The sequence below is a fragment of the Pieris napi genome, chromosome 14 (assembly GCF_905475465.1).
Source record: "Pieris napi chromosome 14, ilPieNapi1.2, whole genome shotgun sequence".
Lineage (NCBI taxonomy): Eukaryota > Metazoa > Arthropoda > Insecta > Lepidoptera > Pieridae > Pieris > Pieris napi.
Window position 1 is genome coordinate 2,467,381 of NC_062247.1, and position 26,804 is coordinate 2,494,184.

A 26,804-nucleotide genomic window follows, 5' to 3' on the forward strand; every position below is an offset into this window, starting at 1 on the left:
AGAATCCGGTGCCAAGTACATCGATTGTAGCAAATTTTGCAAAACGTCAAGGGCACAATCAACAAGTGCTTCTGGCGACAGCTGTCGTCAAGGCGAGGTCCAGGAGTGGAAATAGGAGTATATTGCGGGTTTTGTTAGATCAAGGCTCGCAAGCTTCGTTTATCACAGAAGCGGCTGCTCAATTATTAAATTTAAAAAAATTATCTGTTAATAGTAATGTTTCAGGTCTGGGAGATGGTCAAATGCATGTAAAATATTTAGTTATATTGTATTTAGAATCTCGCCATAATCCAGAATGTTTAATTCGAGTTAATGCTTACGTGTTACGGTCACTCACTGATATGCTGCCTTGTGACAGAATTGATTTACCTGATTGGAAGGAACTTTCTACGTTAGAATTAGCTGATCCAGGTTATACTATACCAGGTAAAATAGATTTATTGGTAGGAGCTGAGGTATACTCAGATATATTGTTAGATGGCCTAGTAAAACAACCCAAAGGAAAACTTATCGCACAAAATACGGCCTTTGGTTGGGTTTTATCGGGAAAAATGTCTGATACTTATTCCACAGCTAACATTACGAGTTTACATTTGCAAGTCGAACAGGAAGATGATTATCTAAAACGTTTTTGGGAGATAGAGGCTGAACCAGATAGGATTCAGAAGAGACTTTCTGTTGAAGAGCAAATGTGTGAAACACTTTATGAGGCTACGACTACTAGAAATGAGAATGGAAGGTTCATTGTTACATTACCATTTAAAAATAAGGATCCAGAATGTCAGTATGGACAATCTATGGATATTGCAATGAAAAGATTGGTGTCGTTAGAAAGAAGATTATCTAATAATTTTTGGTTACGTGAAGAGTATACAAAAGTGATTGAAGAATATTTGACACTTGGCCACATGTCTCGAGTTGCAGAAGATGATGTGGATAACAGTACTGCAGTGTATCTTCCTCACCATGCAGTGGTGAGAGAAGATAAGGAAACCACTAAAGTGCGCGTGGTTTTCAATGCATCTAGTAAGGGTATGAATGATGTTTCGCTAAATGACGATCTTATGGTTGGACCGAAAATCCAGCAAGATTTAAGACATATTTTAATGAGGTGGCGAACTCATCGAATTAGTATTGTTGCTGATTTAGTTAAGATGTATAGACAAGTATTAATTGATTCTGCGCAAACTAATTTTCAGCGGATTTTATGGAGGCCACATCCAGACATGCCTGTGGAACATTATAAGTTACTTACGCTAACTTTTGGAACAGCTTGTGCTCCGTACCTAGCTGTAAAGACTTTACAACGATTGGCAGATGAAGAGAAGAGGAAGTTTCCAGTGGCAGCGTCTATTACAAATACTGATTTTTACGTTGATGATTTGATGACAGGAACTGAGACTATTGATGAAGCTAAAGAAGTATACGATGAAATGAATGCTTTAATGACATCTGGTGGCTTTCAATTGCAAAAATGGACAAGCAATAGTAAGGAGTTATTGCATTACATTGGAAAGCAAAACAATAAAGAGGAGACATCTTTGCCAATTAAAACAGATAATATGATAAAGGTCCTTGGCGTCCAATGGAATAGAGAAACTGATAGTTTTGAATACGTTGTTGCATTACCAGAAATAACATATCCTGTTACCAAAAGACAAGTTTTATCTAATATTGCCCGTTTGTATGACCCTCTAGGTTGGATTTCACCAGTCGTAGTATTAGCAAAGCTTTTGATCCAGCAGATTTGGAAAGCACATCTTGATTGGGACGATCCTTTGTCAAGTGAATTTTGTGAATTGTGGTTTAATTTTAGAAATGATCTTATTCATATTCAGCAATTACAAATTCCCAGATGGTTAGGTTACACCCGCAAAAGTCGAGTTGAATTACATGCATTTTCAGATGCATCTTGTTCAGCTTACTCAGCCGCAGTATACATTCGTGTAATTAGTTCAGATGATAAAATAGAAGTTCGATTAGTATCCGCAAAAACAAAGGTAGCTCCAATTGAGAGGAAAATTTCTATTCCTCGACTAGAACTGTGCGGTGCTGTACTAGCATCAAAATTAATTAACGAAATATCTCAAATTATGAAAATACCTAAAAATGATCTGTTTGGATGGACGGATTCAACAATAGTTTTGGCATGGCTTAAAGGTGGACCAAGTAAATGGATGACTTTCGTTAGTAATCGTGTCTCAGAAATACTTTCTATTATGGAATACTCTCAGTGGGGTCATGTTTCATCTGAAGCAAACCCAGCTGATTGCGCGTCAAGAGGTCTGAGTCCGCTTGAATTACTGTCTCACACTCTATGGTGGGAAGGTCCACAATGGTTAAGAAACACGAATATTCAAATTGAAGATTTAGAAATCGGTGATACAAATGAAGAAGAAAAAATAGTTTCAATGAATATCATAGAAAGGAATGAAAATTTTGAATGGATTAAATTTTCTAATTTAGTAAAAATGTTGAGAGTAATATCATATTGTCGAAGATTTGTAATGAGAAAAGAAGATCGAAAAACCTTACCTAAATTTATAACAGTCACAGAAATCAATAAAACACTAGAAGTCTGCATAAAGCAAGTGCAACAATTTGCATTTGGCGAAGAAATAACAGTTATAGCAAATGGAAAAGAAGTACCTAAAAAGAGCGTGTTACGCACTCTTTGTCCCATTTTAGACAAAAATGGGATTTTAAGGGTAGGCGGTCGAATAAGCATGGCCAACGAAAGCTATGATGCAAGACATCCCATTATTATACCTGCTAAGTCTCACCTTACTAATTTATTAATTTCAGATGCACACGAAAAGACTTTGCATGGCGGTCCTCAAATAATGCTAAACTTTCTTCGTTCAAAGTATTGGATTGTACGAGTTCGAGATCAGGTCAAGAAGTACTATCGGAAATGTATTACCTGTTTAAGATATTCTAAAGCAGCAAGAGTACAGCTTATGGGCCAACTTCCTGATGCACGACTTAAGCCGAGTAAACCATTTTTAGCAACCGGCGTTGATTATGCAGGTCCATATCATATAAAATTTTCTCCAGGACGAGGAGCTAAGACCTACAAGAGTTATATTTGTCTCTTCGTATGTATGGTAACACGAGCTATACATATTGAATTAGTCACCGATTTGACTTCTAAGGCTTTTATTGCAGCTTTTCGAAGATTTATCGCTAGGCGTGGTTATTGTCGAGATCTGTATAGCGACAATGGCACAAATTTTGTTGGTGCCAATAAACAATTGAGAGACATGTTTGATCGGTCTAAATCAAACATACCTGATGAGATTGCAAAATTACTCACATCTGAATTAACAACGTGGCATTTTATTCCACCTCAAGCACCAAATTTTGGAGGCATTTGGGAAGCCGGAGTGCGATCTGTTAAAACACATTTGAACAAGGCAATAGGTGATAATTTAATGACATATGAAGAACTGGTTACTGTTCTATCACAGGTTGAGGCTTGCTTAAATTCAAGACCGATTTCATTGCTTAGTGACGTAGCAGATGACCCTCTCCCATTAACCCCAGGTCATTTTTTGATTGGTGAACCTCTTGTAAATATTGTTGATGACACATCAGTTATTAATTTTAATGAAAATCCTAAAGAAAGATGGAATGTCATGCAGAAAATTGTTGTAAAATTTTGGAAAAAATGGTCTAAAGAATATTTGTTAACTTTAAGTCAAAGATATAAGTGGAATTCGAACCTTGAAGACCCTTGTATAAATGATATTTGTATTGTTAGGGAAGAAAACTTGCCACCGTGTAAATGGTTATTAGGTAAAATTGTAGAAAAACATACTGGTCCTGATAATATCACTAGAGTGATAACCATAAAATGTAAGAATGGCCTTATAAAGAGACCTTTAAGTAAAATAAGTATACTTCAGAAATAGATTTTAGTTTTTTTTTTTGTTACATCATGGTGGGCGGCAAGTTTGATTCAATTACGAATGTTATAATAATTCTTTCTTTTCATTGTTGTAGATTTTAGATTTATTATTAACGTATTTACCTAGTATAATATTCGAATTCTTTAACTTGTTTTTTCTTGATGAACTTTATGTTATGTTTAACTGAACATGTTATTTTTTTTGTTTGTTATGAAAGTAATTCTATCAAAATTTTGTGCAACTCTAATGTTGAAAGGACTCGTCCTTGGTGGGCGGAATGTCTAAATTAATTATTTGTTTAAGTAATAGATGGCGTTAGGCGTGTGTTAAAACGCGATGGCGTAACAACGTCTTGGTATTATATAGGATTTAAGGTTTATTTATTATAATGAAGTTTTTGAAGTTTCTTTATAGTATAAATTAAGTGTCCCTCTCTTTAAGTAATAAATAATTAGTGAAATTGTGTTGTGTGTGTCATTCCGTGATAGGTTTTTGTTCAAATAGGTTTACAATATTTTGTTTACATTAGTTAAATAATTATGTGTTTAAAAATTTCATATATTTCAAATATTTTAATTAATATTGCATGAACGGGTAACACATTCAGAACCAATTCAAACAGTGGCTTTTAAAGTACGTATATATTAAAATACTTGAGATACTTAAACTATACTCGTAAATTTTTGGGATTCAATCCGTAGATTGGGAATGTTTTAAAATAAAATTAAAAATATTTATATATTTTTGTAATTGTACGAGAATATTAATTAATACCAGAGTTACTTTTTTCCTTTGTCACTAAAACACGGTAAATACATTATTGTCATATAACATAATTGGGTTATATAATCTCGTCAGAATTCTACAGACGTCGAGAAAGTGACATGAAACCTTATAAATAATGTTACTTGAGTAATATTACATCTAATTTTATTATTCCCTTCTGACCAAAGGGCCGAGTAATGTAAGTGACTGACATGTACTTGAATATATATTTATTTGTTGGTCCAGCTTACGGGAGTTACTTATATACATACCTAAACTAAACTATTTTTTGTTCCTGTTTAGTTTTTTTTTCTTAATAACTGTATGTAATATGTATTTTTGCACTTGCACTACATTTTTTCTTTTCTCACAGTGGTTGCCTGGAAGAGATCGCTCGAAAGCGATAAGGCCGCCAGTTACCTTTTCATTCAATTATGTTCAATTTTTATATTGTAATGCAACGAAGTGTTAATAAATAAAATATTCCTTACAATAGCGTAAAATTATATAAAGATACACATGTATTATAAAAAATAAATTCTGTCTAACTTAAAAAGAAACGGGATCAAAAATAATATTATATTATAAGCAAGCTAACACAGACACAGCGCACGCTTATAACAACTCTCAGCCACACCCAATTGCATACTAACACTTAAGGTCTTATACGAATTTTGTTTGATTATATGTAACACTAAAACTACTTTTTCTTGCAACATGTACCATATGATAATTGTATTCTAGTTGCCCTTTTGTCACCACTACACATATCCACAACTCTGAAATGAATAATGTTGTATTATTTAATTTATTTTATTGTTTAAATTATAATCTCATGAACGAATGCTACACATAATATATTATGACTTAAGAAGTCAAGAACGCAAAAAATATTTTACGTTTAATCAGATTTTTAAGTCCTGTTAGACCGTTTCATATACAAAGATAGTAAAGTTAATATTTTGTCACAGATATAGGCAGACAAGATGTAACTAGACGGTATCTAGAGTAGAGTCATAAAGTTCCCAGTGTAATTAGGGTCGGCTCTGGCCTGAATACCAAAGTATTCATATGAAAACTTTGTCATTTTTGTGTATGGAAAACGTAATAAACGTTTGTTCATAAACAAAAATCATAAATTAGCACTATTCTCGTTACTTCATAAATTTTTGTACCTTACGCCGTGTTAATTACATAATAATATTAGTTTTAGGAACTAGCTTATAAGACAGAATTTATATTACACTAGAGCTAGCTGATCCGGCAAACGTCGTTTTGTCATGTATATCATTTATAATAAAAAATAGGGGTTGATCGTAGAGGGGTGAAAATTAGGAGTTGTATGTATTTTTGAATGCTGTATCATAAAAAAAATTAAATTAAAAATTTAATGTAAAAATTAAAAAAAAATTGGGGTGGACTACCCTTAACATCTAGGGGGATGAAAAATAGATGTTGTCCGATTCTCAGTTATACCCAGTATGCACACAAAATTTCATGAGAATCGGTCAAGCCGTTTCGGAGGAGTTCAACCACAAACACCGCGACACGAGAATTTTATATATTAGATTGATGATTTTTTAAGGAGGTGATCAATATCTTGTGTCGAGCTTTTTTGTTACGAACTCTAAGATATCCGATCTATAATGAGGGTTAAAAAGGAGTGTTACGTATTTGTAAAAAATCAGTTATTCCTAAACTATTCTTACGCCTCAGTTCTGAAATGGTTTCATTCAATCGTAGCTCCTTTGGCAAAGAAAATATACTCTTACTAGATGACCCCGCAATCGTTGTTTTGCTAAGTATATTATTTATAGGAAACATTATTTTAGTTCAATAAAAATAACTATCTACTATACTAAAAAATAGGGGTTGATCGTAGAGGGGTAAAAATTTAGGCTTGTAATAATATAATGTCACGTAATAAATTTTTTTTTAGGTGTGGACACCCCTTATCACTTAGGGGTTTGAAAGATAGATAGTGGCCGATTCTCAGACTTACTGAATATGCAAATAACACATAAGAATCGGTCAAGCCGTTTCGGAGGAGTATCGGAACGAACAGTGTGACACGAGAATTTTATATATTAGATTAGGCCAACACTACACCAGCCTATATAACAGAATCTAAAAGGCGTTTTAAATTATTTTTATCGGCATTTAAATATATATTTTTTCAAAATGGCGGCTTTATTTGTAATCTCTCTCTTCAGTGTTCGCTAAAATTAATGTCTCGCCTTATTATTTTGACGTCTCGTGCATAGTTAATACTGTGGGCTGATGTTTTGGTCGTCTTTAGAGCTTAATTGATGGCAGTAATTTGAGACTGAGATTGAAGAGCGAACGACAAAAGGAGCTTTTGGGGCGACTTGGATGACAGAACCGCAAAATACAAAGATATTGTGTGTAGAATTTCATTTTACAGTAGTGGTATTTAATGACGATATTATGTTTTTCGTGTTTGCAGAGTGATAAGTTTTATTAGAGAAACTGTCACCCACGGACTCGGGTTAGAAGACGAGTACCTAAATAGTCAGCCGTTTCAGAATTCCTACTCACTTTGTTAATAATATTATAATTATAGCTTTGAATAAATTAAATTCATTAGTCAAACGTCAAAAATCATTTATTCGTGTAGGTAACACAATGTACACTTATGAACGTCAAAAAAAGAAATATACCTTAAATGCTTCTAATTTTACATTTACTTTACTCAAATGAAGGGGGTATAACGGAAGAGAAGAACTGGTAATAAACTCTCCGCCACTCAATATTATAAAACACTAAAATAAATTGATAATTAGAATCATAAACAAAGCTGTAGGTAATAATAATTAAATAAATAAAACACTAAAATAAATTTAATGCTGGAATGCTTCCTCGCTGTATTGCGATACTTATTTGTTGAGCTCGGAAAATAACAGTCATAATGTTACTGTTTTGAAAGAAACGTCTTCATATTTACGGGTAGACTGAATTTGAGGAGTCCAATATATTGGCCATATAGGCTTTGAAATCACTTTGATCACCTTATAAATAGGCAACGCCGGAGGCTTTTAAACAAATAAGCTTTTTTCTTTAGCTATTCAAGTCATATATGTTTAAGTTTTCAAACTGTTATTTATATCAACTAGTGTTTATAGAAAGATACAGTGGGGTGATTTTTTGTTAGATTTAATTATATTTATACTAGCAGAGCCGGCTAAGTGTTGCTGTGGCTAAGGCTTTTGTTATATAACATAGTAGTAAACGATTAAAGGGAAACGGTGCCACCATGCTTTTTTGGTGGTTATGCCATTAAATTGTAGCTTATGTGAAAGGTTGGTACATTCAACACAGCGCCATCTGTTAGAATTGTGACTGTTAAATAATAAACAAATAATATGCAATAAAATAATATTGCTGGTATAAATTAAGATGTAAGTCCTATCCTATCTTTTAAGTTGGATCAAACTACACACGGTGTGCAAATTTGATTGATATCGGTTCGGTAGTTTAGGAGTCCATAGCGGACAAACAACGTGACATGTAATTTATATATATTATAAGATTAAATAATCAATTGCTTGGATATAAATAAGATGACATACAAATCCTGTATGATAATAGATAAATTTAATAGATTATGCTGACTTTATTCACCAAATAAAAAATTATCTTGATAATAAAATGTTTTGCATTTGTATACAAAACCAACCGTTAACATTCGAGTCCGTGATTTAAATTAAAATATTATTTATTTCCCAAACAGCTCGGAAAATTTAAGACAAAAGCCTTAGATCGTGAAATACGTGAGTGCCTCAAAGGTACCCTGTACTTACATAAGCCGACGGTGTCAGGAATTTTAATAAAATGCCCGGGCGAGGCGAAACCTCCTCTTTGCATTTAATATTTCCTTGATTGACGACTTGGTATATACAGAATGTCTTTGTATTTTTCGAATTATTCTGACACCGGAAGCAGTGAAGACCATGACTCGTTTTAACTTATTACTTTATATTTAATGTGTCACAAGATACCTGAGGTCGGTAGGTTTGATCCCGGGAGCGAACTTTGTCTACTACTTTTGTCAAATAAAGTTTACCGAAAAACGGTCTGAGCCTAAGTGTGGCGCTATTGAGTCATGATCAGAACTTGTAGTTATGTGGTTTGTTTTAGAGAAAGCGTATTTTATAGTTGATAATATATTGGAATTCATTCAACATTATATTGTGCTCAACATACCCTACGATGTGCGAACTTCAGGATGGCGGATTTCCTATTTGAAAAGCTAGGTTCAAAACTCAGGTCTAGAAAAATAATCACAATACGACAAAGGTGAAAATTCCTTGTTGCAAATAATTTATGGAAATTATGTCGAAACTATATCTTTCATTAACTTAATTCTAACTCAGTCAATATACACTCTATTAACAAAGGAACTCCCTTCTCTCTTCAAGTTGTAACAATTAAGTACTTTTATTAATTCGACGTAATTTCACATTTGTTTCTAAAAAGGGACTCCTTAATATTTCCATAAAGTCAAGAATTCATCTCCATATTTTCTAAATTCAAACTTCAAATTATTGGTAAAACATCCCGCTGAGTTTCGTTAGGAATTGCGCCAAAATTATACGGAGACATCAAAGAGGATTATTCAAAGTCTGACAACGATAATCCTTTGAAAACACTGCTTCTTTCCCTCTCATTCAATTTCCATGTTTTTCACTTCATCGCCTTCAGAGAACATGTTAGCTCGGTTGGTAATTAGAATTAACGCTTTGGAGTTTGTTTTTGCTTATAATTAATTTGATAGGATTCTGCGATACAATTTGTCGCGCTATGATCTGTAAACATCATAACTAGTATTGTCATGACGCATGAAAAAAAATTAAATTTATAAAAAAAAATATTAATATACTAACCTAACCTAACCGAACAATATTATAATAGTTTTTTGGATAGCTCCGGCGCTGCCGCAGGTCCTCCGCCCTTGCGCACAGGCCTTTTATTCAAGCCTAATGCAGGGGCTGTTCTTCCTCCGCGCCTCCGATTTTTTATATACATTCTAGGGGTAAGGCAGACAAGACCACGTGGATAGTGGGGTGCTCTGATTCGGTTTTGGGTATGTTTTGAATTTTTTTTGTCAAAAAAGGTCATGCGCCATCATAACAACACTAGTTATGGTGCTGAGAACTCATGACAAAGTCATAAAAGAAAATCAGCCTCAAAATCGCTGGTGCCGCGATACGGAATATTTACCCAATTTTTTATTGAATACTCTGCGAAGATCCATAGATAAGCACTACTACTTGATAATGTTAGTCGATTTTTTAATTATTAATGATTAGTATGAAATCAAATGTCAAAACTAAAATACAATTTAAATTTAACATTCGCAAATTTAATGATTTTACTTGCTAAGTTGCATACGTTTCCCTTCTGAATTTTTCTGTTAACTTAGTATATAACATAAATAAATTTTCATGAAAATATTATTTTATGTTTAAAACCAAACGGACTGTTCTAGCTGTTGTTTATAATGTTTAGTGCCAGTGTTAAGTGGGCACTAAGACATATTGTCCATGGGTGCACAAGGTTCTACCCTACCTAACCTACGACCTTAGGGATTAGAGTCACACTGAAGCTACTAGGCCAATACGGCTGATATTAAGCCTGTGAATAAATATAAATTAAGAATTAGGTATAAACTCGACTTATGGTCCTTCAAGAAAAGAGCGGGATTCTTAAAAGGCCGGGAACGCACTCGCGAGTCCTCAGGCATTGAGAGTGGGCGGCGGTATCACTTAACATTAGATGAGCCTCATGCCCGTTTGCCCCTGTTCTTTAAGAACATATTAAAAATTTAATATGTTACTTGAAATCGATAAGGCCGCCTGGTTTGTGTTACAAACATAATAGGTTGGGGAAAAAGTTTCTTCGCATTTTTTAAGAAAATTCAAAACATTTTTTAAAATAGTTTATTTACATTTAACTAAAGTATGTAGGTACCATTTTGTTCGATATTTTTTTGCCATCATTTAGGTAGGGACATGATCCCATTGCTACAGAAATTTTGGGACTTCTGATCAAAATACCGCGACAATTGGTTTTGGCAGTCCTCTCGTGATGTTAACCTGAAACTGCCTAAAGAATTCTGAAGAGACTGAAACAGGTGGAAATCTGAAGGTGCAAGGTCAGGACTATACGTCGGATGCATTATCACCTCCTAGCCAAGCTCTCTTAGTTTTTGCTGAGAGGCTAAAGATGTGTGAGGTCTAGCGTTATCATGATGAAAAACCACACCCCTTCTGGTGATTAATTCCGGCCGCTTTCTCTCAACTTCTTGCTTTAATCTCATCAGTTGTTCGCAGTAGAGTTCAAAATCGATGGTACTGTCTGGTGGTAACAGCTCATAATGAATAATGCCCTTCCAATCCCACCACACACACAGCATCACCCTGTTGCGAGTTATCCCGGGTTTCGCCACAGTCTGGGAAGCCTGACCGACCTTTGACCACGACCTTTTTCGCACGTTCTTGTCATACGTGATCCACTTTTCATCATCAGTTATCAGCTTCTTCAAAAATGGTTCGGTTCCATTAAGTCGTAATAAAGAATCAAAAATGAGTACACGGTTCATTAGGTTTCTTACAGTGAGCTCGTGAGGTACCCAAATATTGAGCTTTTTTGTGTACCCAGTTTTTTCCAAATGCACCAAAACTTTTTTGTGGTCAATTCCCCGTTCTTCAGCTACGTCTTAACTACTGATATGCCGATCTTGCTCCACTTTTTCAAACATGGCATCCATTTTATCCGTTACAGGGCGACCAGAGCGACTTGGATCTTTGACATCAAAATTTCCGGATTGAAAACGCTTAAACCAAATTTGTGCTACTGTCACAGACACTGTGCTAGGGCCATATTAACATCACAAATTTCTTTCGCGGCTTGTGTTGTATTTCGACCTTTTTTGGAGGAAAATTATAAATGTATCGAATTTTTTCATTCGGTTCACTCATCTTGACGGTACGAAAAATAAATAAAAAACAAACATTATCCTAATTTGATTTTGGAATTATCTTCTTTAATATCTCAACATTCCTTGATAACAAAACCAGCCAGATCCATATAGTATAGCCAAAGAGATTTTATTACAAGTTCATACATACTATAATGCGAAAAGACTTTTTCCCCAACCCAATATTAAAATACAAATCTTTTAACTTTATAATATAAGGTATAAGTAGGTAGTTTAGTGTAGTCCTTGATTGCACTAAACTACCTACTTATTTCAGTGATTTATATCGCATGATAAACACTCTTGTAACCGTAATCTGCTTAACACAATATCGGGCTTTGATCAAATATTTATTATTTATTGAGTACAATCGATTTGAAATTTCCTAAATTGCAACTTGCACTGTTCTAACCAGAACGCAATTAGAAGGTGCTATTGAAGCTATTTGAAGTATTCGAGGACTAGGAATTAGGCTGGTGTAACGTTCCTCATCGATAATTGCAAAATTCAGAACTAGAGACGCAACACAATATATTGACTAAGTAATTATGTGGACTTTAAAGATAACTGTATGAAAAGGACCAATTGAAAGAAAGAGAATAGGGCGCCCCAAAAAAAGGTGGATAGAAGAAATAAAAGCGGTAGCAGGAAGAGAATGGAGGAAGAAAGCCATAGACAGAGTCGGTGAAATAGTTACGATCGACGATACTGAAGGTAGCTAGGATATAGGATATATAGGATGACAAGATAAAAATAATGTAAAAAAATCTAATCTGTATATTTTTTTCCATGATTGGTAATTAAACGGGCTTTATTATTATTATTATAATTATTCATAGTACATAAGCACTCTTTATCACAATATAATTCTCATGCACCGACTATTATAAGAGCAGGAGGGCAACTTCAAGTGCTGTGGTATCGGAATTATGGAATAGATTAAAAACAATTGAAGGGGCACCAGCACTTGTTTCACTAAACTAGTAAAACTAGAAACTAAAAAAACTAGATTTTTCACATTAATGAAATTAAGGAAAACCAAAGCTACAACACTGGTACATAATCGTCAAATGGCCTTCGTGGCAAATGGCAAAAATTCATCTAACTATCCCGTATCTGTTCATATGTGCTTTTCATAGTAAAATAACAACAGTCAATGAAAATATCAGTCGAGCTGAAACTAACATGTTGTACATGTAACATGTAATGTTAAGAAATAAGTTCATGTAAGAAAACAGAAGCAACTTATACTAAAGTACTTGCAACACACAAATATTCCATGACATTGGTTGCCTTAGCAAAGAGGCACAAAATTTGCATGGTCACAGATAATTGTTACCCAGTTTTAATTTAGGGAAATTCTTAATCGAGTTGGAATGTCGAAAAACTCACGACAATAGGGTTGCGAATTGCACACTTTTAAATAACACTGCGTAACAAATATGCATTTAAAGTAATTAAGAGATTAATTTCTTAGTCTAAGAGAATCCTTGTTCCCTTTATTTGGGTTCAAATCTCGCGATCATTAACAGCGTGAGTAGTAATAAACAAATAATACGCGCACACGAGATATAATTCATTATATAATAACGATAGACTAAGAGCCAGATACAAATATTTTTAACATTTCATATTGTTTTTTTAGACTTTTTGATTATTGTTTCATAAAAATAGAACTGCATATAAAATCAGTTTATATTAAAGTTATATATACCAGATGCAACTTGATTAAAATCTGTGATTTCAAAACACAAATCAGATTTTTCAGTCAAAGTCAATAAAATGTTAAAAATATACACACTTTAATCAGTCATTAACGACGTCAAGATGGGTCAGATGATGATTGAAAGGTATTTATTGTCAATTCACGTTTCACTTCTTCTAATTCTAACTTCTAATTAATTTGCGATATTAGTTTGAAAATAAGTGTTGTTTGATGATTTTCTATTTTAAAAGAGTACCGAGAGATTTTTACGCCGGCTTTATCTCTCCTACACCTTCTGTCTTTTTTGCCGATGAGGGATGCCTACAGATTCAAATTTAATGACGTAGAATAAGTGATGCCCGTATCTTATATTCCATAATAAACATATTTTTTTATTTTAACAGCAAAAATGATATCAGAATCTTGGAAACGTTACTGCTTCTGTAGTAGTATATTAAGTGTGTGCTACTTATTCCACTGATGTAAGAAGCGGAATGATGCCTTCACTATCATTGTAAATGCTTTTAAAATGCAATTTAATACAAAGAGAATTTGGTCAAATTTTTTATTTGTAACAATTTTGACAGGCGACGTGCTAATCAACTAAGAAAAGCATTCTTAGTAACGTACATTACCTATTAATCATTAATAATATCTTTAAACAAATGGCCAGTTTCACCTTCATAAACTTCGAAGCATATGCTTATAAAAATATTTTGAGGAAACGTGACGTCTAAAACCCGTTCCCCACGTGACCAATAACTACAATAACGAGGTACAAAACCAGCAGCTCTTAGGCTAGAACGTGTTTTGCGGGTCGCCTCTCAAGGGAGTCGTCGAGCAAAAAGCATTATGTGTGAAGGGGTTAGTTGTTGAAACAAGCCTTATTATGAGATAAGAGCTAATATTGAATGAGAAATGCTCTATAATGTTTCAATTAAGCGAGGGTTGTGGTTGATTTTATTACGTAAAATGTATGAATTAATGTTAAGACTTGATACTATACTATCTCCAATGTCTCTGATGTATTTAAAATTTGGGTGAGGACAAAAATAAGACATTAATATTTTTTCTAAGGTTTTCAGAGCATCTGGTAAGAACAAAAAGCTGCCATCGTGATACTACTATATTATGGCGGCGTCCATGCGTCGGGTTGTCTCTCTCCCTAAAATACGGCGAGGGGGCCGATGGCTGGCCATGCGTCATACTCGTGTATGTGGTGATGTTAGTTGTCACGCAAATACATATTACATAGTCGAACTATGTAATATGTATTTGCGTGTTGTTCCCACGAGAATGTAAGTGCGTGCTTCTATTTCACCATCCCTCCTGCTGATAGAGGATAAATCTTTGTGTTTAATTTATTTTATTATTATTTATTACTTAAGTGGAACATGGTGTAATGGTTGCACCTCCTTATAAACGTAGTATAAAACAAAAAACTTGGCGATTAAAAAGTGGCGGAGAGTTTATTGCCAGTTCTTCTCTTCCGTTCTATGCCCTTGATTTGAGAACTGGCAGTAAATGTAAAATTAGAAGCATTTGGTGTATATTTTTTGAAGTTTGACGTTCAATGTACACTACATTGTGTTACCTACATGAATAAATGATTTTTGACTTTTGACTACGATCATATTGGACGCATGTACTATCGCAGTATAGTCTGTAATAAAGAGTGGACTTGTGTCTCTGCGCACTCATTTGTTGTCATCTACTATGTCATAGCCAGTCTAAAGCTTAGCCGTCGCAGCCGAATCGGCCTGAAGAATATTACAATGTAACGTAAGTGTATGTAACTGGTGAACTTATATTTAGATCAATAAGATTTCTCAAATTTAATGCCTGTTGAACAATCATGTTTGACACAAACTTAAGTTTTCTTTAAATGTCAATTGACATTTCAGCACTTCATAGCCATTAATTGACATACAACTCATGCCAAGATGTATGTTGAATTGTTAAAGCAATTTATGTAACAGAGCACTCCAGTGATCCATGAAAGTGGGTAGTCTAGGGAAATCTAGACGCACCGCCTCGGGTGACTTCAGACAAACAGATATACATATGTAATAGCTTCAATACGTAGTACGGTAAAAACGGTATTGAATGTTTAATATTACAATTATTAAACCTTCCAAATTATTTATTTAAATTAGAAAAGGAGCTGCTATGCAGATGAAGAAATACGTGTACAGATTAACATTACTGTTACAGGCATTATTCACAATTAATGTTAAATATCAAAATCGAATGATGTTTACTGATGATATCAATTCAACACAAAAATATTCTTGCATTAAGAATTTTTGATTTATCTCAGTTTATTGATGTCTTTTGTCTTTTTAGAAATAAAAAATTGTTACTTGTTAGTCATATAGATTAATTTAGAAATGTATGTATCATAGCAGACTGTAGTATGAGTGGCTGGACCCGTTTCGATAATTATGTATTAAGGTATCACAAATAAGTGATGATCAAGATAATTTTCTTTCTAGGCACTGCTCCGGTTTCCTCAAAAAGTTTTACTTCTTCGTATGTGTATCTCAATGTGAGATGAGATAAAATTTATCCATAGCCGAGCTTTAGTCTTTAACTACTGCTTTAGTAATTCGTAATGGTTAGACAGATTTGCCTGTTTATGATCTTGAAATATTTTTGTGGAAGTTTAGGGAAGGATTAAACGGAAACATAAATAATAAGTAAAGGAAATTATTAAAAAAAAACAATTGAATTTTTCAATAAAAACTTAGCGGGGAAATATTTGTCTTTTTAGAAATAAGAAATTGTCATTTGGTTGTCATATATTTATAGAATTATATATATAGCCTTCGGAAACTTCATACTTCAGTGTTTCATATCTGTATTATGAGGCCTGACCAAAGAGCTGTTTTAACAATTTTATATAAGATTTTTACACAAATATACGAAGTTCACCGGGTCATCTATATTATTTTTTTTTTTTCTGCGGTTATTTGCAATCAGCCCCAAGGCTATGAGCAATGGGTCATCTATATAAATATATAAATAAAATTAAATACAATTTATTGCCACATGAAACGTAAGAAGCTGAATACACTGCGTGACAAAATAATAACACTATAATTTTATAAATAAATAATGTAAAAACTTCTTTAAAACATATCAAATGTGAGAGTTATAAATACCTGACTACTTTAAATACACAGTATAACGTTTTCTCAAATGAAAAATGTCCCGACAAACTTGTGTATGAATAAGTGTCGCTCCACGCTGCACTTATAAGCAACTTGTTCGCACATTCCCAACATGTCGCACGTTTCTTCAGTATTACTTGAAAACATTTTTCATTAACTTGTCATATTTTATCACGACAGGAATTTCTTGTATATATTATTACTAAATAGTTGTAAAAACTTAGATAAGGTGTGTTAAATGCTAGCGTATCATGTTAATTGCTAAGTTTTGTAAATAATCACATTATGCTTTTCATGATAAACTCAACAAAATCAGTTTATTGACGTTTGTATAAAATGCAGAACTGGTTAAATTTTCCGAATTATAATTAATATTATGAAAGTCTAAGACTTAATATTCAACTGAAGCACTACTTCAAGAAAAGAGCGTACCAATTTAAAAAGCCAACAATGCACTCGCGAACCTTTAGCACACTCGGTGAGCTTATTGCCTGTTTGTGACAAAAAACTACAGTCATTATTTTCTACAATTAATTTAATAAATATAGCATAAAGAAACGCTTTATTTAATTTTCCAACATTTTCAAATAAGTAAGCTACAACTTGACCCTAAGACCATAACTACATGACTTTTGTACACCGTTCTCATTTAGATTAATATCTGACCTCAGACAAGCAGACAGTGCCTAAATTTAATTTTAATTTAAAAAAAATACCAATAATAAGGAAACCGATTTTATCTAAAATTGCAAATTATTTACTAATGTAAAGATTTATTTCGAGCGGTGTTGGCCTAGTGGCTTCAGCGTGCGACTCTCATACCTGAGGTCGTAGGTTCAATCCCCGGCTGTGGACTAATGACTTTCTTTCTATGTGCGAATTTAACATTTGCTCGAACGGTGAAGGAAAACATCGTGAGGAAACCGACATGTCTTAGAGCCAAAAAATCGACGGCGTGTGTCAGACACTGGAGGCTGATCACCTACTTGCCTATTAGATTCAAAATTACCATGAAACAGATTCAGAAATCTAAGGCCAAGACCTAAAGAGGTTGTAGCGCCACTGATTTTATTTTTTTAAAGATTTATTTCAGTATTAAAACTACGCATTCCCCGTCTAGTAATAAAATATGCAGTGTTTTTCCATGATTGCCACATATAAATATACGGCAGGAAACGTCCGCTTGAATATCACGATTTATGGCTAAAACTCTATTTCGCGTAAAACGCGTCACGAATTCACATCATTTGCAGTCAGGTCGCGTACGTACTTACTAATGTTGGCTTTTTCGTAAGTAACGGTTGCATTTATAAATATTTATAAGCAATACGTTAGTGTTGAACAGTATAGGCCTACAACCCTTGCTTGCAAACCCTTAAATTTCCATATAAAATCAATGGTGCTACAACCTTTTAAGGTCTGGGCCTCAGATTTCTGTATCTGTTTCATGATCGTTAGTTAATCTAATAGGCAAGTAGGTGATCAGCCGTCGACTTTTTGGGTCCGAGGCAAGCCGGTTTCATCACGATGTTTTCCTTCACTGTTCGAGCGAATGTAAATGCGCACATAGAAAGAAAGTCCATTGGTACACAGCCGGGTATCGAACCTACAACCTCAGAGATGAGAGTCGCACGCTGAAGCCACTAGGCCAACACTGCTCATTTCCTTACATTACCTTTCCATATATGTTTCGTTATATTTTTCTGATAGGCAAATATGTGATCAGCCTTCTTCGACATACACCGTCGATTTATTGGGTCTTGCACGATGTTTTTCGTACGAGCGAGTGTTTAATGAGCACATACACAGAAAGGCTATTGTTGGTCTGCTGTTCAAACCTACGACCTCAGGGAGATGATACTCGCACGCAGTCTGTAAGGGAGCTATTATATATTATTCCTGCTCTATAATACAACGTAATTTTTGGAAGGAGCATGTACATCTTGAGTCAGGGTAAGAATTATTATAGTCGAGATTTGGTACAACATATGATTCCCGAATGTCTAAATTGAATATGCTTTTTAAATACGGGAGTCAAAACTCAAAACTTAAAGCTTTCAGATTACGCGCTGAGATCCCGGCAGCAGCGTGACTTTAAAACCAGACACAAAATTTGATGTGTCGGACGTGAGTATTGTAATTATAAAGAAAATTTCGTATGTTATGTTTTCATTTCAAAAAGGTCTTTCGAAGTATAAAATAATATTAGCGTTAATAACGAAAAATATGGGTCCGTTGGGGCGGAGGGGCGAAACGGCGCCGAGAAAGCTTTTAAGTGACCCTCGCGAGATGACCGCCTCCATTACCGACTATAATTACTACGCCATTAAGTGACGACCTCCTAAATTATTGGGTTCTTATAAATGTTTATAACCAATTTATTTTAGATACGCGTTTAAAAATGATATTGCTTCAAATTCTAATTAAAACATTATAAAACCGATAGTTTATTTATAGAACAGGGGGCAAACGGGCATGCTCACCTGATGTTAATTGATACCACCGCCCATGGACACTCAATGCCAGAGGGCTCGCGAGTGTGTTGCCGGCCTTTTAAGAAAAGAGCGTTTCATTTTATAACTCTAAATAATCCGTTCAATTACTAAACCAATAAAGGAAAACTTATTTCGGATTTCAATAAAAAACTGTATTTGAAACATATTAGAAAGTACCTCAAGCCTCTTTAAATTTACTTGTATGTTAATTTGTAGACATTCGAAATACATAAACGGAACAACCGCGTACAAACCGTAATCGTTATTTAAATATAATAAAAACAACGTACACTACAATGGTACAGCAGTACAAGTGTCAACACACAGACCTTTCCAGTGAACAAACAAACGCGGACATTGGTATTTGTTGTCTGTAAAAATCCAGCGGGCGATGTTTTGCAAACGAGAGCAGTAAATTCAGTGCTTTAATTCGAGCGAATCGCAGGGGACGAGGCCATTTTTCAAAAACAATCACATATAAAACAATGAGGCGTGTCGACGCAAGCCGGACAAATGGATGCTTAAACGACAAAAATGCAGAACGATTTCCAATGCAATGTACTAATCTAATATATAAAATTCTCGTGTCGCGGTGTTTGTGGTTAAACTCCTCCGAAACGGCTTGACCGATTCTCATGAAATTTTGTGTGCATATTGGGTATGTCTGAGAATCGGACATCTATTTTTCATCCCCCTAAATGTTAAAAGTCCACCCCTAAATATTTTTTTTTATTTTTAGATATATTTTTCTGTTTTTATTTTTTTATGATACAGCATTAAAAAATACACACAACCCCTAACTTTCACCCCTCTACGATCAACCCCTATTTTTTTATTATAAACGGCAATATATAACATGGCAAAACGACGTTTGCCCGGTCAGCTAGTAATAAAATAATGTTCTTGCGATGGATAAACTAGGTTTTTAGGATTAAAACTTCAGCCCACCAAATTAACTCCAAATTGTTACCCGAATTCTTAGAAGTCACCGTTTAGACGGGCCGGTAAAAAAATATTCAAATCAGCAGACCTTGGATTAAAACTCAAATTTGGACTATAAAAACAAATCACCTCCCTAATGGTAATGTATATGTATACGCGGTAATGAAGCTTTATATATACATATAGTTTCCTTTTCAAAACGATTACCATGTTAGGATTAAAGTCAGAAAACAAGTGAACAAAAACAAAAAGATCAACCATTCAAAAGTAATCGCAAACAGCTAAACAGATACTGAACTGTGATCCTCACAAAACAGATAACAGTCGCAAAAAACAACAAACAAAGTATAGAACGAGGAAGTGCGGTGATGCGCGTCACGATCCGTGTAACAACGAGCGGCTGATTGCCCCTGAAAGGGTGAAGCAAAACAAAAATGAAAAAAACAGGCTGAACATTGCTGATTAAAACACGAGCTACGGTACAAAGCGATTATCGGACCGAACACTGCCATCTATTACTTTATTCCCCGTCCTCCCCTCAGCTACTGTGCCGAGAGGAGGACGGGGATTGTTGCTAGCATCGATGGATTACTCACTTTGTTATTGTAAATCTTTTGTCCACTATCAAAGCAGAGACGGGAATATCAAAAGACTGTTATTTCAGGTACAAAAGACCTAGATAACGCCTTTAGAAGCTCCGAGCTTTAGTATAAGATTTTATATTGCGAATGAAAATAAATAACTCGAACGAGTGACCCTTTTATATGAGATGTGATAAAAATCTGTACGTAGCGAACTGGATTATCTACCCGTCGTTTTTAGGTCTCTAGACACATAAATATCTACCTTTATAATTGTGCGTAAAGATAAAATCTGTCTGGAGAGACTGGTTAAAATATATAGAGAAAATATAGGGGTAAAAAAGGGGTCGATATAGAACGTAAAAAAATAATTTGGTATATAAAAAAACATGTTCGTTTTCATTGTTTCTTGATAATATTAAATTTTCTAGTCTTCAGCTGAAGTATTTCAAGACTTTTGGTATTTATTTATTCAAGCTTAAGACACAGAAATATAAATAAAAAAACTTAATTTACGCGAAAATTACGGAGTAAAAATTATAAATTTTTAATCTATTACTAGAAGTATTTAAATAGAAATCCGATAATCGAATTATAATATTAAATTTCCTAGTCTTTAGCTGAAATATTTCAAGACTTTTGCTATTTATTTATTCAAGCTTAAGATAAGAAATATAAATATAAAACTTAACTTACGCGAAAATTACGGAGTAAAAATTATAAATTTTTAATCTATTACTAGAAGTATTTAAATAGAAATTCAATAATCGAATTATAATATTAAATTTTCTAGTCTTCAGCTGAAATATTTCAAGACTTTTGGTATTTATTTATTCAAGCTTAATATATAATATAAAAAACTAAATTTACGCGAAAATTACAGTGAAAAAATTTTAAATCAAAATTTTCCGTCATATTAAAAGAGATCATACAATCTATTTAATTTAAAACAAAAGTTAATTAATTAGATTTGAACCCAGAACGTAAGGATATACAGTTGTGTGAAATTGGACATTTTCCACAATATCATTAGACCAGCCAAACAGTCCCTATCTTATAATTACAGCAAACATTTTAACAAGAGTTTTGTTTTTCTTCATTAGTTTGTTGGTACAATTTGATTATAAGTTACGACGGTAAATTGTTTAGTGAATTAAGTAATTTTATAAGTTTGTACACAGGTTAAAGGTTGGTAGACTCAGTTAACTCTCATTAGGTGCGTTGTGTGTAAAGTCCTGGCTAACTAAACCAGACTAGCTCCTTCCAGAAGCACAAAAGTCTGCTGGGCAATTCACCAGCTTCACGGAGCGACCTCACTGCTTCGAGGTTTTCTGTACGTTGGTTAGCCACAGCCACGTATTCCAGGACTACGTGGGTTTGTGTATAAGTTGTCTGGTTAATTATCAAATCGAAACCGCGTGATAGGGCGTGGTTTTTCAAATTATTGCCATTTAAGAAACTACATGAATTTAAAGTATGTCCGAATTCTAGTGTTATATATACTTAAATATTTTTGACACTCTCAATGCCAGAGGGCTCGCGAGTGCGTTGCCGGCCTTTTAAGAATTGGTACGCTCTTTTCTTGAAGGACTCAAGTCGAATTGGATTGGAAATACTTCAGTGGGCAGCTGGTTCCACAAAATTTTACTTAAATATGAAGTTAAGTGTGTATTTGAATAAGAATGATCACGATCACACACACAGATATAGCAATCTTCAGATTCAACCCTATAAGGTTTTAGCGCCACTGGTTTTTTTATAACAGTTACCAAAAACTGTATCTTATCTCAAGACATAGAATATTATATTTGAAGTAATTTATATATTTAGTACTTAAGTATGGTATAAGTAACATATGGTTTTGAAATTATTATCAAAACTATTTATATTATTATTATTTTTATTATTTTTTTAATCCTATCTACCATTGCCAAATGGGACGTAAGAGGCTTATTAATTTGCGTTACACATTTCAAAAGTCTTTCACCACAGATTTTTTTTAATAAGCAAGTTATGAAAATATCAAATTACTCACATCATGTAGCCATGACAGTTTCCGTACCATTGGATTGGCTCGTACATGACACTCGAAGTACACATCATCACCTTCCTTTATGTCACCTGCAGCCAGCGAACTGCCTAATCGTAATTTTACCACGGGTGGATCTGAAATAAATCAAAAGTAACATTACAGTTTTCATTTTTGTTACACCTTTAGGAGGCGCTTTGTGTCAGAGAGTTTTAAAGAAATATATTATTCTTGTAGACAAGTATATAGTTGTTAGTAAGTAGGGAACGTGATAAGTTTTAATTGAAAATGTATGTATTACATTCCTTTGAAATAATTAATCCTGGTTTTAACAAAATGTTTATATTTACTAGGCTTTACACGAAAGTTCCAATTCCAAGAAGGGAGGAAAATGCAGCTCGTATCAATGAATAGGTAGATCACTGAATCATATTTTATTTTAAATTAAATTGTTACTTTTACAATAGACTAAGTGCCAAATAAAGTTAAAATGTATGTCTAAATACTATCGTAGCGGTCCCTGTCTTTTTATTATTATGAATATTTTGAAATATAAATATAATTTTCAACGAAATTTTCAACAAACAGGAAGGGAGAAAAATGCAGCTGGTATCAATGAATAGGTAGATCACTGAATCATATTTCACTTTCAATCATATGGCCTAGTGAGAAGACATAAAAGGACAAAACCATTTGAACTAGTGAATTAGTGTTAGTGCACGTCAGTACTAAATACACTCACTAGTGAAAGAAAAAAAAATAGAACACAAGAAAAGAGTGTCTTCCCCTTAATAGAGACTGTAAGTAGTGTTATTGGACACTTTCTTATGTAAACATCCTTATTAGTAGATTAGGTTAGACTTAAATTACTTATTAGTCTTAAGTTAGGCTAGATTGTAATGTTCCATGATGTCTTAGTAAAGACACATGTATATAATAAAAATAAAAAAATATTTCACTTTAAATTGTTTAGTTGCCTTATCAATAGACAACGTGTTCAAAAGGAAAGTTAATATATATGTCTATATACTATAGCAGCGGTCACTAACTTTTTATTGTCTATTATCGATACTACTCAGGGTAGGTATTGTAATGAGGCATTCTAATCGTGAGTCTTCCTTCTTCCCTCCGTCTATATAAATTGATATTTAAAGCTATGTCCATGCAGAGTTAAAAATAGCTAATAATAATATACATTCACTTACATACGACACTAATAGTCCATGTTGTCTCAAGAAAAAGGTTGGTTACGTTTGGATTTTCCGCTCGACAGGTGATGGGCTTTCCATCATCATCTAGAGTGGGTACGAAACTCATCACACTGATGGTCAAGTTGTCTCGTAACTCCTCCTGTAACAAATAAAATATAATAAATAGATTTTTTAAATGTTTTTTTTTATTGTAGGATAATCGTGGTAATCATTCTATCGCATTAGTAGTAACTGGTAATACATAATCTTATTATAAAGTCTTGGAACTATATTCGTGTACAAAAGTAAAGGTCAAACATTCTTCTTATTTTATTTCAGGTGTATTATATTTTTAAATGTAATGATTAACTAGAAACATTATTAAGTTTCGTGAATATAACAAAGAAAAGCTTTGTAGTGCTATCATATTTAAAATATAATTTTCTATTACTATCGCGACCGTAAGTATATCTGTAATGTAATTATATATTAACAGTGAGTAACTTTGCTTTATTTAATAACAGATAGAGAGATGATGATGGCTGGAGGTCTTCCACAGTCCCTTTCACAAGACATTTTCTTTTGCGAACTAGCGAACTGTGGAATCGACTCCCGGTGGGGGTCTTTCCTCAGAGATACGACTTCTAATTGTTCAAAAATCAAGTATGCTCCTCCCTCAAAGGCCGGCAACGCACCCAGTAAAACTAAAACTTTTTGGGCGTCCCGCACGCTCGTTTGCTCCCTATTATAAAAAAAAAAGATAAATTCAAATATAAATATTCAAATTATTAGAAATGCTTTTGACCAACTAACTTTGTTTTTTATTGCCCATATTCTCTTTTCTCCATGCCCTTTAAGTTTATTGTCATCTCTAAAATACCGTAATATCCCACCCCTGTTCATAGTGAAGTTAGTTGTACTATACATAATTCTAATAGATAGTGCACCAAAAACATAAAAGTAGATCAAACAAAAAATACAGACAAAATATGTTCTACACAATTTTCAATATAAAAAATATCGCAAACAATTCTAAAGGGAAACAAATCGAACACGTTATGTTGATGCGGCTTCATAATTCTGATTATCAACGCAGCTGTGGCTTCAAAATTAGTGTCACTGAAATATAGCTCTTACTGCGTTGAGTTAGAGTACAGCCACTACTCTGCTCTATTGCTGAATGCATTTTGAAATGATTTAACAACACGAGAATTAACAACACAAACGCTTCGGCTTTTGAATTTGTACGTCACTTTGATAAGACTATGTAGGCTACATTGATGCTTAACGATAGATTCCTTTTTTAAACGACCACACATGCACCAAAACGTATCAAATAATAATCTTTCATACTTAAATTCGCCCTATAGTTAGAAGAGAATGTGTTCAGTGTTATTATGTTTTATTTATATACATAGGTATAAAGGGTTTTTTTTTCGAAGTCAGTACCAAAAATTTATACCTCTGCGTTAATACATACTGTACTATACTAAAATAAAAAGCGTGCGTGTACCTATGTACGCGCATAAGAAGTTATACTTCTTTGGCATCATTAAAAATAGTTTTTGATTGCATGCAAATAATTAATAACAATTTAATAATCAAAGACTGGAAAAGGAGTCATTATAGTCAATAAGGTTTAGTTTACATTTGAAAAATTAAATAAATAAATATTTATTATTATTCTCTTACATTAAGTGTAACATAAATTATATTATTATTCGAATGTTTTTTTTAAATTATGTCCAATACCGTAGCATCTTCTGGGCAACTTCATTCTGTTAATTTTGTGTCACGGTGCGCGCGCATTGTAAAATTTCACTTTCATCAATTTTTCATAACGCGCCTAAAGAAGTATAATTTCAAAAAAACTGCTTTCACTGGGAAAGGCGACCTTTGCTCTGTACTTCATTCTCCATCACGCGCTTAAGGCACGTGTCCCATCCACGCTCAAACCAAGGTCCAAATGCGCTTGAGAAGCCCTTGTGCTAGTATTGGTAAAACCTATTATCAGGCTGAGCTGTAAAGGCCTTTCAGACCAACAGCGAGATTTCATTCAAGAAGAAATTGTGGCATTCGATAGCTAAGCCCCGCGTCATTTAGTTAAGACTAGGTGAAGTAAAGGGTTGCCATGCATCGTGTCCGGATCAATATTAGCCTACCTCATATTGCATGAGCAGTTTTGGCCTAGTGGCTTCAGCTTGCGACTCTCATCCCTGAGGTCGTAGGGTCGAACCCCGGCTGTGCACCAATGGACTTTCTTTCTATGTGCGCATTTAACATTCGCTTGAACGGTAAAGGAAAACATCGTGAGGAAACCGGCTTGCCTTAGACCCAAAAAGTCAACGGCGTGCGTCAGCCACAAAAGGCTGATCAGCTACTTGCCTATTAGATAACCAAATGATCATGAAACAGATACATAAATGTGAGGCCGAGACCTAAAAAGGTAGTAGTGCTATTGGTGTATTTATTTTTTATTTATATTGTATGAACCTAATGTAATGTAATTATTCAAGAAAAACAATTAAGAATTATTGGCTTCCAGAAGCATTTTTTTGGCTAAAAATACACAAAGTGACGGATAGGAGGGAAAATAAAGAAAATATGTTAAACGATTAAATGATGGATGAGTTTGATATTAATTTGAGGTGTTCACTTAAAAACAAGTGGGACGAACAAAATTTTACATTGTGTTTGCCGTGACGCATCGCTCAATCAACATTAAATTATTGTATGGATATTTTATGATCCATTCACGAGTATGACATGTTTATGCGTAGCCCGCATTGGCATTGATGTAGGAATAATTGTTTCATTGCTCTCCGGTGTTAATAATATCTAGGATAAGTTTAATCGGTTTGCTGTTATCGGTAATTTTAATGGTTTTGAATGGTCATTTATTTTGTCGAATGTTTTTTACAATTTCGAATCGAGCTGAAAGGTCAAAGGTATACGTTATCCTAGATAACAAATTACTGAACAAGTCAAATGATGAATAAAGTGTACAACCGAT

General features: G+C 33.8%; 1 protein-coding gene across 1 annotated transcript in view; it reads right to left on the reverse strand.

Annotated features, from left to right (window-relative positions):
- LOC125055860 (nephrin) overlaps positions 1-26,804 on the reverse strand; it is a 434,287-nt gene that overhangs the window by 96,115 nt on the left and 311,368 nt on the right. The window contains exons 8-9 of the mRNA XM_047658511.1: positions 23,807-23,951; positions 22,608-22,738 (exon numbers count right to left, since the gene is read on the reverse strand). Coding sequence (XP_047514467.1) covers positions 22,608-22,738; positions 23,807-23,951 — 276 coding nt within the window. The remainder of the gene's footprint in view (positions 1-22,607; positions 22,739-23,806; positions 23,952-26,804) is intronic.